This window comes from Heterodontus francisci, chromosome 42, assembly GCF_036365525.1.
Source record: "Heterodontus francisci isolate sHetFra1 chromosome 42, sHetFra1.hap1, whole genome shotgun sequence".
NCBI classification, from domain to species: Eukaryota; Metazoa; Chordata; class Chondrichthyes; order Heterodontiformes; family Heterodontidae; genus Heterodontus; species Heterodontus francisci.
The window spans coordinates 6,063,411-6,081,671 of NC_090412.1; the positions used below are offsets into that span (position 1 = coordinate 6,063,411).

Genomic DNA, 18,261 nt, shown 5'->3' on the forward strand with positions numbered 1-18,261 from the left:
AATTATCAAATAAATTAACCCTGTGTCTGCGTGGGTTTCCTCCGGGTGCTCCGGTTTCCTCCCACATGCCAAAGACTTGCAGGTTGATAGGTTAATTGGCCGTTATAAATTGCCCCTAGTATAGGTAGGTGGTAGGGAAATATAGGGACAGGTGGGGATGTGGTAGGAATATGGGATTAGTGTAGGATTAGTATAAATGGGTGGTTGATGGTCGGCACAGACTCGGTGGGCCGAAGGGCCTGTTTCAGTGCTGTATCTCTAAACTAAACTAAAACTAATTATCCTGCTGCAGCTGCCAGGTGATAACATGGCATGTTTGTTTACAGTGATAACATGCAAATTATGTTATGCAATGCAAAACAAAACTAATGCTAGTTAATTGTTTGGTGACTGCTCCCCCTCCCCATGAGCTTGCTATTGCCGAGTGTGGTTTGTACTTTATATTCTGAATTTATATTTCTGAATTAATGGTATGGAGTGTTATTGGACATTATTAGGACATGTGACCGAAAGGTCAATGGTTTTAAAGAGTGACTTGAAGGAGGAGAGAGAGAGAGAGAGGTGGAGAGGCTCAGGGAGGGAATTCCAGAGCTTAGGGCCCAGGCAGCTGAAGGCAGGGGAGAGACCATGAGCAGCTGCCTACAGGACCACCCCCCACCACCCTGATGTCACTCCAGCGACACAAACCATGCATGAGAAAGCAGGAGGGGTTTCTGAGCCCAACGAACGTGAAACAGCTTATGTACACGATGGGTATGCAGGAACATCCCGAAGGACTGGGACTAGCAAGGCCAAATGGTATGGGAAGCAACAACTAACTTAAAAATGGGTATAAAGATTGCTTCCATTAATGTGCATAGCATTAAATCCACTACGCGAGGTGTTTCAACCTTGGATTACCTCACCAAGGTCAAAGCTGACCTGCTGTTTCTGCAGGAGTGTGGAATACCACACCTCAGCACCTACAGGCAGTGGTCGCGATGGTGGTCACACGGGCTATCGATCTGGTCAGTGGGTAATGATTCCCGTTCCTCCGGCCTAGGTATTCTGCTGCGGGGAGGTAACTTCACCATCTCCGAAGTTAAGGAGGTGGTGGGCGGTCGCCTCCTCGTAGCAGATGTAATGTACAACAACGCTCCGCTCTGGTTGATCAACGTGTACGCCCCGGTTCAATGCAGCGAGCGGCTGACCGTTTTCCAGCAGGTCCCACTGCTGCTGGCGACGTCCAGGCCGGTCATCCTAGGCGGTGACTTCAACTGCATCATCGATGCAGCTGGACGATCCAGCAGAGATGACAGCAAACTGAACGCTACGTCCAGATTCCTAATAGAAACAGTTAAAGATGCCAAACTGCACGACGTCTTCAGCAAACCTGCAGACCGAGCGCAGCCTAGATACACCTGGTCAAGATCAGACGCGTCTGCCCGTTCCAGGATTAACTTCCTGTTTGTATCCCGTGCTATCATGGTCAGATCCACCGACGTCAAGCCGGTGTTCTTCTCCGACCATTGCCTCTTACTGGCAGACTGTCACTTACAGGATGACCAGCTGGTTGGCAGGTGGACATGGAAGCTCAATGTTGATCCCAGAGAATGTTGAGGAACTCAAAAGGGATTTCAAAAGTTGGGAAACCGTGAAACTCCTCTTTGAGTCTCCAGTTCACTGGTGAGAGGCGATCAAGGAGAACATCAGGAGGTTCTTTATCTTCAAAGGTGTTCAGAGGGCGAGAGAGAGACAGAGGGAAATGTCCCAACTTCAGAAAAGAATGCAAAATCTGCTCCGGCTGCAGTCGATGGGGGTCGAGGTCAAGGAGGACCTCCAAGAGGTGAAGAGCCAGCAGGCCTCGCTCTTTGCCACGGAGGCCTCCAAGATCATCTTCCGGTCCAGAGTCCGCTCCATCGAGCAGGATGAGACGTGCTCGCGTTACTTCTTCCAAAAGGTACACAGAGAGAGCTCTGTGATCAGAAGCCCGAAGGAAGAGGATGACTCGGTAACGTCTTCGCAGTCCGACATACTAAGGATCAGCAAATCCTTTTATGCTGGGCTGTATGACGTGAAACCCACAGACAGCAGAACCTCCCAGTCCTTCCTGTCATCTATCACAGAGGTCTTAGATGACAGAATGCAGCAGAGACTGGACAAACAGCTAACGCTGGCTGAGCTGACAAAGGCAGTCAAATCCTTCGAGATGAGTAAAACTCCAGGAAGCGATGGCTTACCGGTTGAGTTGTATTCGGCCTTGTGGGACTGGATCGGCCCGGACCTGCTGGAAGTATACGAGAGTATGCTTCCGGCCGGCAGCATGTCAGAATCCATGAGGAAAGGCATCATCACCGTCATCTACAAGCGGAAATCTCACTGCTTAGTGTTGACTACAAGATTCTGTCCAAAGTCATCGCCAGTGGGGTCAAGTCTGCTCTGGAGTTGGTGATTCACCCCGATCAGACCTGTACTGTAACGGGCAGGAAGATCTCTGATAATCTCACGTTACTCAGGGATACGATCGCCTATGTACGGGACAGGAGGGTGGACACCTGCCTAATCAGCCTGGACCAGGATAAGGCTTTTGACAGGATATCACACACATACATGATGGACGTGCTTTCCAAAATGGGGTTTGGGGAGGGAATAGGCAATTGGATCTCAAACTGCTCAACACAAACATCAGTAGTGCAGTCTCAATCAATGGGTGGGAATCAGAAAGCTTCCTGATCCAATCTGGAGTCAGACAGAGCTGTCCTCTCTCCCCTGTCTTATTTGTTTGCTGTATCGAACCTTTTACTGAGTCCATTAGGAAGGATGCGGGCATAAGCGGGGTGACAATCCCAGGCAGCGGAGGCACTCAGGTCAAAGCCTCTCTGTACATGGACGATGTCGCCATCTTCTGCTCGGATCCGCTGTCCGTGCGCAGACTGATGAGCATCTGCGACCAGTTCGAACTGGCCTCGGGATCCAAAGTCAACCACGGCAAGAGCGAGGCCATGTTCTTTGGGAACTGGGCTGACCGATCCTTTGTCCCCTTCACCGTCAGGTCAGACTACCTGAAGGTGCTGGGGATATGGTTCAGAAGGGCTGAGGCGTGCACCAAAACCTGGAAGGAGCGAGTAGCCGGGGTACACCATAAACTGAGCATGTGGGAGCAGCGATCTGTTTCCATTGTGGGTCAGAACCTGGTCATCAGGTGCGAGGTGCTCACATTGTTGCTGTATGTGGCGCAAGTCTGGCCCACTCCTGCGCCGTGGCGGTCACCCGAGCCATTTTCCACTTTATCTGGAGATCCGAAATGGACCGGGTCCGGAGGGACACGATGTTCAAACCTCTGGATAAGGGTGGGAAAAATGTAACCAACGTCACCCTCATCCTGATGACCACCTTCGTATGCGGCTGCATCAAGCTGTGTGTAGAGCCCCAGTATGCAAACACCATGTGTCACTACATGCTGAGGCTCTAGCTATCCCCGGTGTTGCGAAGGATGGGTCTGGTCACATTGCCGCGGAACGCTCCATTCAGTTGGACTGTGCCATACCACCTATCCTTCGTGGAAAAGTTTCTGTGGGAAAACACCTTTGACCACCAATCCATCAGGCAGTGATCGGCACGGAATGTCCTCAAGGCCCTACAAGACGTAGCTTGGCTGGTGATGAGAAGGGCCCTCCCAGTCAGATCCTTCCTGCATGCCTGGAGTCTCGCCCCCTCCGCACGCTGCCCTCGAGGTGGCTGCAGTGGGGAAGAGACTGTTGCTCACCTCCTTCTGGAATGTGTCTTTGCAAAGCAGGTGTGGAAAGAGATGCAGTGGCTTTTGTCGAGATTCATCCCAAGCAGCTCTGTAACACAGGAGTCTGTGCTCTACAGGCTGTTCCCAGGGATGCACACTTAGATAAACATAAACTGCTGCTGGAGGACCATCAATTTGGTGAAAGACGCTCTTTGGTCTGCCCAAAACTTGCTGGTCTTCCAGTGCAAAGAGTTGTCCACGACCGAGTGTTGCAGACTGGCACATTCCAAGGTCCAGGACTATGTGCTGAGGGACGCACTAAAGCTTGAGGCAGCCGCTGCGAAGGCTGAATGAGGAAAGACCTCAGCGTAAGGTCCTCCCACCATAGTGAACCGAGGAGCTGGAACCTGTGTAAAACTCCTCGGGCTGTATACACCAGATATGGTTTTGCTGTAAAATGTACATGGCATGTAAAATGAAATGGAAGGGTTGTGAGGCAACTCACTCCTGTATTGAAGAAAACAGATTTCCTTTGCACTTTTTGGAATGCCAACTTGGTGCTGTTTTAAACTGTTTTGTCATGTACTTTTTACAGAATTTTATGAATAAAGTATATTTTGGAAAAAAAATGGTGAAGCAACTAAAATGCAGATTGTGCAAGAGGCCAGAATTGGGAGAGTGTGTCATTGAAAATCAGAATAGCTCACAGGCAGCCAAATAACTAGTTACACCCGGATTGTGGATCCACAGTCCAGCTGCCTCTGGAGATCCATGGACACAGTTCCAGTGCCAAGCATGTATTCAATGTGCTTTTTAAACTGGCCTTCAGACTGTTCTGGAATGATCTTCATCTGTGCCCAGGAAATGTGCAATTAGAAACAGAGTTCATGGGCATTTCTTCAGAACTCAACACAGTCTGATAGGCGGAGCATTTGCAGCATTTTTTGTTTTGATTTCAATCCCTCTTGATGAATATCATGATAAATATCCCCAGTCCAATGCAGGGGTGGAAATGCTGCTATGGTTTTGCCTGGGGGGAATCCCCTGTGGATGGGGACGTCAAGTTTGAAACTGTGTGCTGGAGGGAATCTCCCAGATCCGGAGTGCGTCCATGCTGATTGGCTGCTTGCTGCCGGGGGCGGAGAGACCGGGGTGGATGGGCCGAGAGGTGCCGGGGACCGGCAGCAGAAGCTTGCAGCGGGCGGCGGGACTCGGGCGGCGATCCGCGGGGCAGTAGCCGCACGGCGGAGCTCCGCGCCGGCAGCGGTGGGTACGTGGCGGAGCTCCGCGCCGGCAGCGGTGGGTACGTGGCGGAGCTCCGCCTCATGGATTTACACCATCTGCAGTATTTTGCTTTTATTTTATTGCAACAATGCTACATTTGTTGTAGTGTAATTGTACTAGTTAGATGTGTTACTTTAGTTGCCTTTTATCAATTTTGTGTGTTCAGCCTGTGTGTGAGCTGTCCTTATAAAGATGATCAGTGCAATCTGAGCACACTCTGTGACTGTGAACCTCCTGATAAATCTATTTTTCTACTCCAGCTTTCCTTTCCTTTCAAGTGCTTCAGTCTTCTTGGGCATTTTATTCCACTGGCCCTTAAAAGCAATGCGAAAATGGTTTTTTTTTAGAGACACAGCACTGAAACAGGCCCTTCGGCCCACCGAGTCTGTGCCGACCATCAACCACCCATTTATACTAATCCTATACTAATTCCATATTCCTACCACATCCCCACCAGTCCCTATATTTCCCTACCACCTACCTATCCTAGGGGTAATTTATAATGGCCAATTTACCTATCAACCTGCAAGTCTTTGGCATGTTACTCGTCATAGTGCCCACATTTAAAGGAAGAACTTCAGAATGTTATTTAATGCCTTTCCCGATCTCAGGATGTCCCAGAATGCTCCAAAGCCCATGAAGTAGTTTTCAGTGATGTTGATTGAGGTGTAAATAATGGGCAGGACATCAAGAGAACTTCCCAACTTGGCTTAAAATACTGTCATGGAATCTCTTAAGTTTACCTGAGAGGGCAGTCAGGGCCTCGGTTTAATATCTTGTGCGAAACACGGTAGCTCCAACAGTGCAGCACTCCCTCAGTACTGCACTGGGATTGTCAGCCTAGATTATGTGGATGAAATCTGGAGGCTGAAACCACAATCTTGTGAATCCGAGCTAAGACTGTTATCATAGCTCCTCAGCCGACACATGGCTGGTTCAGTATTGTGATTTACAGGACCAAACTATTGCGAACAAATTACAAATCTACTTTATTCATGTATTGTTTTAGCTATCATCCATGTTAGTGTTGAGCTTTGCAAAGAAAATGATAGCACTGAGCATTGTGACTCTGGTGCATGTTCCAACCTGACCATCAATAGCAAGAGATTTTTGGAAAGTTGCTCACTGTGCCTGGGTGAAGCATAAACCAGTTGAGCCACGTGGCCTGTAACTGTGCTGTGAATTCTGTGCAAACATTTATGGTTCTATTTTACTAATTAAGTCAGGGTCATTTCTGTGCTTGAATTGTTTAGTAAACAGGAAGTAATTCTGCTTTAGCAGGGACTAGTGTGAATACCTTTTAAGTCTAGAGTGATTTCATTAAGAAATGTTAGCACCAACAGCAATGCTATCAGCTGGCAGTTACTGTACTGGAGCACCAACTCCTCGAGAAGAGCTTAAACACATAGAGGAAGAGTGATACCACTGAATCAAGCTGACATGTCACAGAATAGTGGTGCATGGATTTAGCAAATACTTTTTGAAAGTCATTAGAACAGCTGTCATCCTTTGGGGGAGACATTAAATTGAGGTCACGTTTAGGTAAGCGTCTCACAGTCGCATCATCGAACAAAATTTGACACCGAGCCACAAAAGGAGAAATCAGGACAGGTGACTAATAGCTTGATTAAAGGAGCATTTTTAAGGAGGAGAGAGAGGTGGAGAGGTCTAGGGAGGAAATTCTGGAGTTTAGGGCCTCGGCAGCTGAAGGCACAGCCACCAATGGTGGGGTGAGGGAAGTGAAGGATGCACAAGAGGCCAGGGATGGAGGAACACAGACCCCACAGAGGATGTAGACTGGAGGAGGTGGCAGAGAAAGGGAAGGGTGAGGTCATTTAGAGATTTGAAAACAAGGATGCAGATATTGAAATTGAGGCATTACGGGACCAGGTGTGAATAGTAAATGGAACTTGGTGCATTAGGATATGGACAGAAGTAGTTTGGATGAGCTTAAGTTTATGCGGAGGGTGGAGGAGGCATTGGAATGTTTGAGGCTAGTGGGTTTCAACAGAAATTATCTGAGGCAGGGGCTGAGACAGGCGATGTTACGAAGGTGGAAGTGAGTGGTGGAAGGAACCCAAGCAGTTTCACAATCTTGTGTAAAGAGAGATTTTTGACATTGCAGGAAGTGCCAAGAACCTTTGAAGAGGTTCTGCTACCCTTTCAGGGGATATCCATGGGCAGGTTCAGAGCCCTGAACAGCCTTCCTTGAGAGACTGAGCAAGCCTTGTTATTGGAAAGGAAGATTTTGTTGTAGCAACCACACCATTCACTTCTGGAGGTTTCACAATGTGGTTTTCACTGAGTAATATCCATGGTAAACCCAGTTGCGTCATACACATTATCTGTTTGCCAAACACTTCTCAGTGATGAAGCCGTCCCTTTCAATCTCAGTTACAAGCTTGGGGTTTTTAACAAAACTTATTTTCACTCCAAAAGTGAAGGTTTTCTTTTTCCAAAGTTGATTTATTTTCTTAAAAAGGTAAAGTTTCCGATAACTGCACTAAAAAGAAAACTCCCTGTAATAAACCTGGTTTGAAAACTTGTCACCTGGTTTGAAGTTGGCACAGAACAATGGACCCAACAGCAGTATTGCATTTCTCAAAAGACTGGCATGGAAAATATCGTGGGGAGCAGTGTTGGATGACAGGAGGAGTGCAAATAAAGTTTGATTCATCCAGTCAGCATAAACCAATGCTGCTGTGTCATCATGAGTGAATTGGGTGGTGGGATGTGAATCCCAGGAACCAATACAAATGCTAGAATTCAATGTTTAGTAAGTTGCATTTCACTTAGACAGTCACCAGGAGCCAATGGCTGATGGCACAAGGACTAAGGGCACCGATTGAAGGTTTTGGGTAAGAGATGCAGGGGGATGTGAGGAAGATCTTTTTTACGCAGTGAGTGGTAATGACCTGGAACTCGCTGCCGACAAGGATGGTGGAAGCAGAGACAATCAATGAGTTGAAAAGGAAATTGGATGGACCCTTGAAGGAAATAAACCTGCAGGAGTGCGGGGGTAGAGCAGGGGAGTGGGACTGACTGGATTGCTTACAAAGAGCTGTCATGGACTTGATGGACTGAATGGCCTCCTTCTGTGCTGTAAATGACTCTATGACTATTGTGTTTGCGTTGCCTTCTGAACAGTTTACTAACCCACTCTTTTTTGTTTCTTCTCTTGTGCTTTCAGTCGGAGCCCTGAAAAGGGCAGGTTAATATCTCGGGGAACTCCACTGGCATTGCCCCAGCTTCCAAGAAGATGGAAACTCAAGACTCTCTGTACAATGCCCCGAGCTCTCAGACAGAAGAACAGGATCCTGTCATCTTCAAGCCGTTGGTTCGAAGCCGGTTCCGTCAGGCCCCTCCCGATAGGTTCAATGCAGTGTATATGATTTTCTTCTGTCTTGGCATCGGCTCCCTCTTGCCCTGGAACTTCTTCTGCACTGCGAAACACTATTGGTTGTACAAATTGAGAAACACAACAGATCAGTCTCACCGGCAGAATGACCTTGGCGTGAGTGGCGTGCAAATCAGTATATTGTGTCATCATATATGTAGTAACTTTCAGTTGGATAATCATGTCGGCTAATGTAGAAGTTATAGTATTGGATTAGCAACCCACTGCCCATAAGTATTAATCACAATCAGTGGGTTGGTAGTCCAGGGAGAGATTCCCTTCCAAGGCAGACACCATCCTGACTGGGAACTATATCACCGTTCCTTCACTGTCACTGAGTCAAAATCCTGGAACTCCCTCCCAAATAGCACTGTTGGTGTACCTACCACACACGGACTGCAGTGGTTCAACAAGGCAGCTCACCTCCACCTTCCCAAGGGCATTTAGGGATGGGCAATAAATGCTGACCTGGCCAGCAATGCCTGCATCCAATGAATGATTACAAAGAAAAATCCCACGATGGCAAGTTAAGAAACTGAATCCAATAAATCTGCCTCGAAAGACATAAAAACCTGGTTCATTGATTTTAAGGGAAGCTGCCACTTTAACACATAACTCTAGTCCCATGTTACGTGGTTGACTCTGAAAGTGGCCACTCACTTGCAACACTTTCTCTGGACAACTGCTGGTGGACAATCAATATAGTCCTTCACAAGAATAACAAAGAAAACTTGTGCTTAAGACAAACCCACAAAATTCAACTCAAATCACCCACCCGCTGCCCCAAAACAAATTGACAAGGTGAGGATCATTAGTGTCGAACAACATTCTCTCCTTCGTATTGCCTTGCATCTCAGTTCTTTCACATTCTTACCAGCTCATTCCTACCAGCAGTTTCATAGAATTTTACAGGAGAGAAACAGTCTATTCAGAAACAGAAATAGTGGGCTTGATTTTGTTCTCCCTCAGACATCGGGGTCCGTGGCGGGGGAGCCTGAAGATCCCTCCAGGAAAGGGCAGCCACGCACCCCGATGCCAGGAGAGCCTGGCCCAATATTGCTGGCGGCGGCGAGGCCTCATGGCAGCACCGCACCCCCCCCCCCCCCCCCCCCAACCACCTGGTGACGGGATCCTCATTTGCATATTTAAATAAATTAAAATTAATGAATTAATCATACTTACGTTGCCGCCTGAGATCCCGCTCCGATATTCGGCTGGGCAGCATTCCCGTGCCTTCAGATCCCCGTCCAGGGAGACGAGGCACCACACTAGTTGGGAGGGGGGAGGAGGGAAGTTTCTAAGTGTGGGGGCGGGGGAACGGGGTGAAAGTAACATCATTGGTATAGGGGATGGTGGGAAGGGTTGGAGGTTAAAGTTTATGCAGTTTGGCGGAGTGGGGTGGGGGGGGAAGGTCAGATTGTACAGGTAAGTGTTTTGGGGGGAAAGGGAAAATTAATTTTATGGTTATTGGGGTGGGAGAGGGGCAAAATAAATATTTAACTTTTTTTAAAATTGCTTTTTCTTTATATATTTAAATTTAATGGTCGGGGCTGACAGCCCTTTTAAAAATGGCGTCAGTGCCTGCGCACAGTGCCTGCGCAATCGCCAAGGACGGACAGGCTGCACGCTCCACCTGATTGGGAGGGGGGGTGGGCCCGGAAATTCAAATGAGCCGCCGCACAGAAGATTACCGTGGCTCTGCGATATGTGGCCAGGGCGGGCGGGCGGGCGGGCTGCTGTCTATCCTGTCGGCCAGCAGGCACACAAGATTCAGGTCTTGTCAGTATGTCAGTGCTGCGCTTCACTCAAGTCTCCTCTCACCCATCATCTCAGCATCACCATCTATTTCTGTCTCCCTCACGTACTTATCTAACTTGTGCTTAAATGCACCTATGCTATTCACCTCCACCACCCGTTGTGGTAGTGAGCTCCACTTTCTTATCACTCTCCAAATTAAGAAGTTTCTCCTGAATTCCTTATTGGATTTATTCCTGGCTATCTTTTATATTTTTAACTTCTAGTTTTGGATCCCCCTCCCCCCCCCCCCCCCCCCCCATTACAAGTGGAGACATTTTTCTCTACATCTACCTATCAAACCCCCTCATAATTTTAAAGACCTCCACCAGGACACCCCTCTTTTCTAGAGAACAGAGCCCCAGCTTGTTCAGTCATTCCTGATAGTTATAAGCACTTCAGTTCTGGTATCATCTTTATGCACTTTCTCCAGAGCTTCAATATCTTTCTGTGATATGAAAAGCAGTTAATCTAGTACACTGAGCACTCTGGTGAAGCTTATGATTGTTCTGGTTCATTTTCTAGAATTATTTTGAGAGTTACCTTTCGTTTGGATCAACCGTACCCTCTGTGCTGTGCCTGGTGATTAACTATCTTCTGGTGAACAAGTAAGTGTTGGTGACAGGATCTGACCCCACCTGGTCCCTGTGTATCTGGTTTCAGCAGGAAGTTTCATAGTAAGAATGATTAGAGTTCATCACCACTCTAGAGTAGCTTTGTTCTTGATTCATAGCTAGCCCCTGTTTGAGAATATATTTTGGGAGAATATTAGATAGTCATTCAAGTTTCAACACAGAGTGGGCCATTCAGCCCATCATCTCTGAGGTAGTAGTGGCCGTAGAGAGCTCCCTCATCCTGTGTCTCTCGCGTTTTCATGTGTTTTTCTCATTTCCATTTTTATGTCTTGATTGGCTTCAATGCGCATTTGTGCTGATGCAGTCCATGTTCTGATAAACGTATGCATGAAAAAATCTCCCTCTATCTCCCTCTTACCAGTGGAAATATTTTACTATTTTCCCTCTCAAACGCATCATTTTTGACACTGTTAACCGCCCCTAATCATTCTATGCTCAATTGAATGTATCCTTAGTTCTCATGTCTTTCTCATCAAAACTATATCCTCTCCTCCCGTGGTTGGAGCAGAGATCATACCATGTGAAAGATAAGTGGGTTTACTGCTAACAGTCTGTGCAATCTCCAGGACTGCTTTCATCACCTGAGGGGGTCAGAGAAGAATTGTCCAGAGATTTATTCCCCATTATTGATCCTTGGTTTTCCTCTAGATTTTTTTTTTGTATCTCCCAGGAGATTACAGGGCTGTGGGATTGGGGTTGGCAGGGTTTGGTGGGGAGTGGGAAGAGTCTAGTTATGTTGCTGCGGGCACGGATTGTGAGGCAGGCTTGATGGAGTAGCTGGGCGATTACCAGCTTGTCATTTTTGTATTCTTCCACGCGCGCGCTGGCGACGCCCAGCTCTACCTCTTCACTGCCTCGGAATCCCTCCACTGTTTCTGTCCACTCTTGGATGTGCAGCTTCCTCCAGCTAAACAATAGAAAGAGCAAAGCAATCATCTTTGGCCACAGTCACAATATCAGGCTAAAGCAGAATGTTAAGTGTGTTGTTCAGCTTCTAACTGAGTTTCCAACTCTGGCCAATCAAGATCAACATCTAAAATCTAATTGACCTCACAATGTGCATTGTTAGAAGACTTGTTCTCCACGTCCTTGCCCACAGAGTATCTGAGCATTGGTTGTGCAGGGATTGGCCATTATAATAGCTAAATCTTATCTTGTCTTTGGAATTCTCTTCCTCAAAAGGCAGTGGAAGCAGAGACTTTGAATATTTTTAAGGCAGAGGTAGATAGATTCTTGATGAGCAAGGAGCTGGAAGGTTATCGGGGGTAGGTGGAAATGTGGAGTAATCAGTTCAGCCATGAACTTATTGAATGGCGGAGCAGGCTCGAAGGGTCGAGTGGCCTACTCCTGCTCCTAATTCGTATGTTCATATGTTATCCTGAACTCTGGATACTTATGGGTTTTCCATGGGAGATCAGCTCATAAAAAGGTTATGTTTACTGTGTCTGCAGTTTTCTTCCTCTTTGTGCTGTTCTCATGAATAAGCATTGGACTTTTCTTTGTCTTCATGCTAGTAATTGGGAATTGTAAACCTGTCAGTAACGTCAACAAAGGTTGACTCTGCAGTCCTTTGAGAACACTCCGTGTTTGCCTTGGGTTTTGAAGTGCTCTCCCCCAGAAGATACCTTTTGTGCCACCTTCCACTTCCTACTTTTCAAAAGGATTGCTTCAGGAATGAGAAAAGCCTGCATTCTATCATGCACCAGAGGGAGAGGAAGTGATCAAGGGGTAAGAATTGGGGTAAAAAAAAGCCACCAATGAGGGCTGACTTCCTGAAGGATGCAGTACAACTGTGTTTATATTGACAAGTATTGCTGGAGGACAGGAACCAATGTAGATCAGCGAGGAAATGGGTGAAGAAGGAGCTAACATAGTGACTGACGGCTGGAATGGGTTGTGAGGAATGTCAGCCAAGGCTGAGACAATCAATGAATTAAGCTATAGGATAAAGGGTAGCAGGGTGTTTATCCCAGAACAGTCTCCTGACCCCAAAGCCACCTGGAGCCCAACCTTTTTTAGAGTCATAGAGAGATACAGCACTGAAACAGGCCCTTCGGCCCACCGAGTCTGTGCCGATCAATAACCACCCATTTATACTAATCCTACATTAATCCCTTCCACATCCCCACCATTCTCCTACCACCTACCTACACTTGGGGCAACTTATAATGGCCAATTTACCGATCAACCTGCAAATCTTTGGCTGTGGGAGGAAACCGGAGCACCCGGCGGAAACCCACGCGGTCGCAGGGAGAACTTGCAAACTGCACACAGGCAGTACACAGAACCGAGCCCGGGTCGCTGGAGCTGTGAGGCTGCGGTGCTAACCACTGCGCCACTGTGCAGTGGTTCATAAAACATCTGGAAGAATAAATTTCTACAAATTGCCACAGTATTGTGTATTCATAGAGAATAGGATCTGGTGCTGCAGCTCAGTGATATCGTACCAATACTGGGTTCAATCCTCAGGCATCTCCAAAGAATGTTCATATACTTAAAAAGGAAAGACTTGCAGCACAATGGGGAACCAGCAGGGGAGTGAGGCTATAGAATAGCTCTTCCATAGATCCAGCATAGGCATGATAGGCCGAATGGCCCCCTTTTGAGTTGTATGATTCTGTGAAGATTAAATACAATTGGCGAATAAATCTTTTCCCAGAATTTTTAAGTTGTCCCATTGTCCAACACTTTCTCTTCAACCAGAACCATATTAACTGAAAAATCAGCTGAGAGCTGGTTTTGGGGCCATGCTGGGTGCAAATTGAAACTAACACCAACTACAGTGACTACACTTCCAAGTTAATTCATTGGTAGTGAAGCACATTACGATGTCTGAGGTTGTGATAGGCCCCAGATAAATGCATGTTCGTTAATTCTTCTGTATCTTAGATTTTGTGACTAGATGTGCACAATGGTGGTCGTTGGCGATTTCCATAGAATTACATAGAGTATACAGCCCAGAATCAGACCATTCAGCCCATCTAGTCTGTGTTGGTGTTTATACTTCATCCAACTCTCCTCCCATTCCATCTACCTCATCCCTGCCTTTCAGAATATCTTTCTAATCCCGATTCTCTCATGGACTTGCCTATTTACCTTTTCAAAAGCATCTTATCGGTTTGCCTCGAGCAGTTCCTGCATTCGTGAGTTCCACATTGTAACCACTCTCTGAATAAATATATTTCTCCTTAATTACCTACTTGGATTTATTAGTAACTACTTGTATTTAGAAATTATGTCGGCATATAGATTGTGTTTTAAAAGATTTGAAAGTCATTGCAGCAGCGTTAATTTGACTCGTAACAATAAATGATTGGCGTGTGTAACAAAGCAGTAATCCATTAATGGACTCAGTTGAGCATCTCGGTAATCAGAGCCCCAAGATGTTAAATCTTTGCAAACTGCTTAATCATTTATGATGTTGGTCATTATACCATCGAGTTAGAACTGATTTTATTTCACTGAATGTCATGGTAAAATGGAGGGCGGGGTTTACATAAAGTTTATAGAATCATAGAACGATACAGCACAGAAGGAGGCCATTCTGTCAGTTGTTAGGACCGGGTGAGGAAGGGCTCTCAGGCTCCCCTCTTTCCCATTTCCTGGTTTGGCCATAACAGGGTTTATCTTTTAAAAAGGCAGTGATTTTAGCTGACCCCCTCAGTGAGTCCTTTGCTCACTGCATTCTAATTGTAGTTGCAAATGAACCAATCAGACAGGTTTTCTTAGGTTTAAACAAGAAAGATGAAAGTTTATTAGCCTTACCACTCTAACTCGGTTAAAATTACTAAAATACATGACGCATATGCTAGCATGCATACACACATGCAAATAGCTACAGAGGGGAAGAAAGAATTAGGGCGGTTGAAGTAGAGTTGGTAATAAATAGAATTTGGTTACTGGATGGTCTTGTCCTTGATACAATGTCCTCAATTGAAGTTAAGTTCTTGGAGTTCTTGCTGGGCCCAGTACACAATTCCAGACTTGCTTTTCTGTCACCAGAAGGCCAAGGATATACTTTGTCCATATTCTTGAAGTGTAGAAACTGCCACCATGGCTTTCCTGGGACTTTGCTGGAGAGAGAGAAAGAGAGACCGAGAGAGAAAGAGAGACCGAGAGAGAAAGAGAGACCGAGAGAGAATTCGTCTACTTGGTGTTTAAGTTTGCAGTCTGTTTCCTTTCTGTGTGGCAGAATTCAAAAAAGCCCCCAGTCTGGCCAGCAGGTCATAGAGTCATGGAGTTATACAACAGAGAAACAGGCCCTTCGGCCCATCGTGTCTGTGCCGACCATCAAGCACCTAACTATTCTAATCCCATTTTCCAGCACTTGGCCCGCAGCCTTGTATGCTATGCGTTTCATGTGCGCATCTAAATACTTCTTAATTGTTGTGAGGGTTCCTGCCTCTATCACCCCTTCAGGCAGTGCGTTCCAGATTCCAAACACCCTCTGGGTGAAAAAGTTTTTCCTCAGATCCTCTCTAAACCTCCTTCCCCTCACCTTAAATCTATGCTCCCTGGTTATTGACCCCTCTGCTAAGGAAAAAAGCCTCTTCCTATCTAACCTATCAATGCCCCTCATAATTTTTTATCCCTCAATCAGGTCCCCCCTCAGCCTTCTCTGTTCCAAGGAAAACAACCCTAGCCTTTTCAGTCTCTCTTCATAGCTGAAATGTTCCAGCCCAGGCAACATCCTGGTGAATCTCCTCTGCATCCTCTCCAGTGCAATCACATCCTTCCTATAGTGTGGTGCCCAGAACTGTACACAGGACTCCACCTGTGGCCTAACTAGCATTTTATACAGCTCCATCATAACCTCCCTGCTTTTATATTCTATGCCTCGGCTAATAAAGGCAAGTATCCCATATGCCTTCCTAACCACCTTATCTACCTGTGCTGCTGCCTTCAGTGATCTATGAACAAGTACACCAAGGTCCCTCTGACCTTCTGTACTTCCTAGGGTCCTACCATCTATTGTATATTCCATTGCCTTGTTAGTCCTCCCAAAATGCATCACCTCACACTTTTCAGGATTAAATTCCATTTGCCACTGCTCTGCCCATCTTACCAGCCCATCTATATCATCCTGTAAACTCAGGCTTTCCTCTTGACTGTTTATGACACCACCAATTTTCGTGTCATCTGCGAACTTACTTATCGAACTCCTATATTCATGTCTAAAACATTAATGTACACTGCAAACAGCAAGGGTCCCAGCACCGATCCCTGTGGTACACCACTGGTCACAGGCTTCCACTTGCGAAAACAACCCTTGACCATTACCCTCTGTTTCCTGCATGTAACCAGCTTGTTGTTTGAAACAGCATCTTCTGGGAGGGTTGTTGAAATTCAAAACTTTCCAGTCACACTCAGTGGTCGGTGGAGCTCTGGATCTTACACAGACAAGATGTGGATCATCACTATTGCCCAGACTAGTCTTGTTAATTGAATCAGTGAGCACTCCTATTGTCTTTCTGTTCAATTGTCTCTCAGAATGCAAATGTGCAACCATGTTTGCAGCTGGTCAGCTCTGTCTTTTTAAACAAGTTCTTTGCAATGTCTGGTTTAAAAAAGGTTCAAGTAGTGTCCCATATGACAAAATTAATATGTTTCCATTTGGCAGGTGTGATTTCCATCACATAGTCGTGCACGTGCCAGCTCTTTGATACAGTAACACAGTTGATCTCACCTCCTTACTTTTTCCCCAGGTCACTGCAATGTTTCCCCTTCAAGCATTTATCCAATTCTCTTTTGAAAGCTACTATAGAATCTGCTTTCACCATCCTTTCAGGCAGTGCATTCCAGATCACAACAACTCGCTGCCTATTTTTTTTCATGTTGCCTCTTATTCTTTTGCCAATCACCTTAAACCTGGGTCCTCTGGTTACTGACCCTTCTGCCACCTGAAACCGTATCTGCTTATTTACTCTTATCAAAACCGTTCATGATTTTGAACAACTCTATCAATCTCCCCTTAACCTTCTCTACTCTAAGGAGAAAAATCTCAGCATCTCCAGTCTCTCCACGTAACTGAGGTCCCTCATCTGTGGTCCCATTCTACAAAACCTCCTCTGCACCTTCTCTAAGGCTTTGACATCCTTATTAAAGTGTGGTGCCCAGGATTGGACACAATACTCCAGTTGAGGGCTAACCAGGATTAGGATACCTTCCATGCTTTTGTACTCCATTCCTCTATAAATAAAAGCAAGGATGCTTTTTTAAAAGCTTTCTCAACTTGCTCAGCCATCTTCAGAGTCTTGTGTACGTACACTCCCTTTAAAAATGTGATGTGTTGGTTAGATTTCCAGCATTGCTCTTCATTGAGGGCTAGATTAGAATGTTTCAGTATTGTCTCCACTCATTTCTTCTTTCTCTTTTAGGATCTCTGCTAAAGTCCGAGTGCTATCGTCCCTGTGTGTCATGCTCATTGTATTTTGCGTGACCACTATTCTGGTGAAAGTGGACACCTCTTCGTGGACATACGGTTTCTTTGGTTTGACCATGGCCTGTGTGGTGGTCATTAGCGGAGCTTCCAATGTCTTTCTGGGAAGTGTTTTTGGAGAAGTTGGAAGGTTTCCCATGAGAAATTCACAAGCTTTAATTTCAGGTACGTTGCGTAGAATGTACAGCACAGAAACAGGCCATTCAGCCCAACTGTCCATGCTGTGATTATACTCCCCCACGCGAGTCTGCTCGGCTCCTCTTCATGGAACTCCCATCAACATGTCCTTCTGTTGGTTTCTCCATCATGTGCTTATCTAGTTCCTACTTTAATGTGTCCATGCTATTTGCCTTCATGTGATAGCAAGTTATGCATTCTCTAAGTAAAGAAGTTTCTCCTGAATTCTTTATTGGGGTTATTAGTGACTATCTTATATGTATGGCCCCTAGTTTTTGGACTCCCCACACAAGTGGAAACATCTTAGAATCATAGAACAGTACAGTACAGGAGGAGGCCATTCAGCCCATCGAGTCTGTGACAGCTCTTTCAAAGAGCTATCCAGTTAGTTCCACTCCCCCACTCTTTCCCCATACCCCTGCAATTTTTTTCTCCTTCAAGTATTTATCCATTTCCATTTGAAGGCTACTGTTGAATCTGTCAACACCCTATTGGGCAGTGCATTCTAAATTCTAACCACTGGATGTAGAATAAAGTCTTTCCTCATGTTGCCTCTGGTTCTTTTGCCTTAAGTCTCTGCCCTCTGTTTATTGATCCTTCAGCCATTGGAAATAGTTTCTCTTTATTTACTCTATCTAAACGCTTCATGATATGAAACCCCTCTATTAAATCTGCTCTTAGCCTTCTCTGCTCTAAGGAGAACAACCCAGCTTCTCCAGTCTAACCACGTAACTGTAATCCCTCATCCCTGGAATTATTCTTGGTTGCTTTCTGTCTGGATGGAGTGTTTGAAAGATGATAAACCCAGCGTTTGCTAGCT

At 46.1% G+C, this 18,261-nt stretch overlaps 1 protein-coding gene across 5 annotated transcripts in view; it reads left to right on the forward strand.

Annotated features, from left to right (window-relative positions):
- The window catches only part of slc29a3 (solute carrier family 29 member 3), a 29,388-nt gene that overhangs the window by 6,083 nt on the left and 5,044 nt on the right, over nucleotides 1-18,261 (forward strand). The window contains exons 1-4 of one of the 5 annotated variants that reach the window (XM_068020416.1): nucleotides 4,855-5,060; nucleotides 8,190-8,513; nucleotides 10,716-10,798; nucleotides 17,203-17,429. In XM_068020416.1, coding sequence (XP_067876517.1) covers nucleotides 8,259-8,513; nucleotides 10,716-10,798; nucleotides 17,203-17,429 — 565 coding nt within the window. In that variant the 5' untranslated portion in view covers nucleotides 4,855-5,060; nucleotides 8,190-8,258. Of the gene's footprint in view, nucleotides 1-4,854; nucleotides 5,061-8,189; nucleotides 8,514-10,715; nucleotides 10,799-17,202; nucleotides 17,430-18,261 lie in introns of those variants that run through there. The other 4 variants (XM_068020414.1, XM_068020415.1, XM_068020417.1 and 1 more) reach the window with 4 other exon arrangements.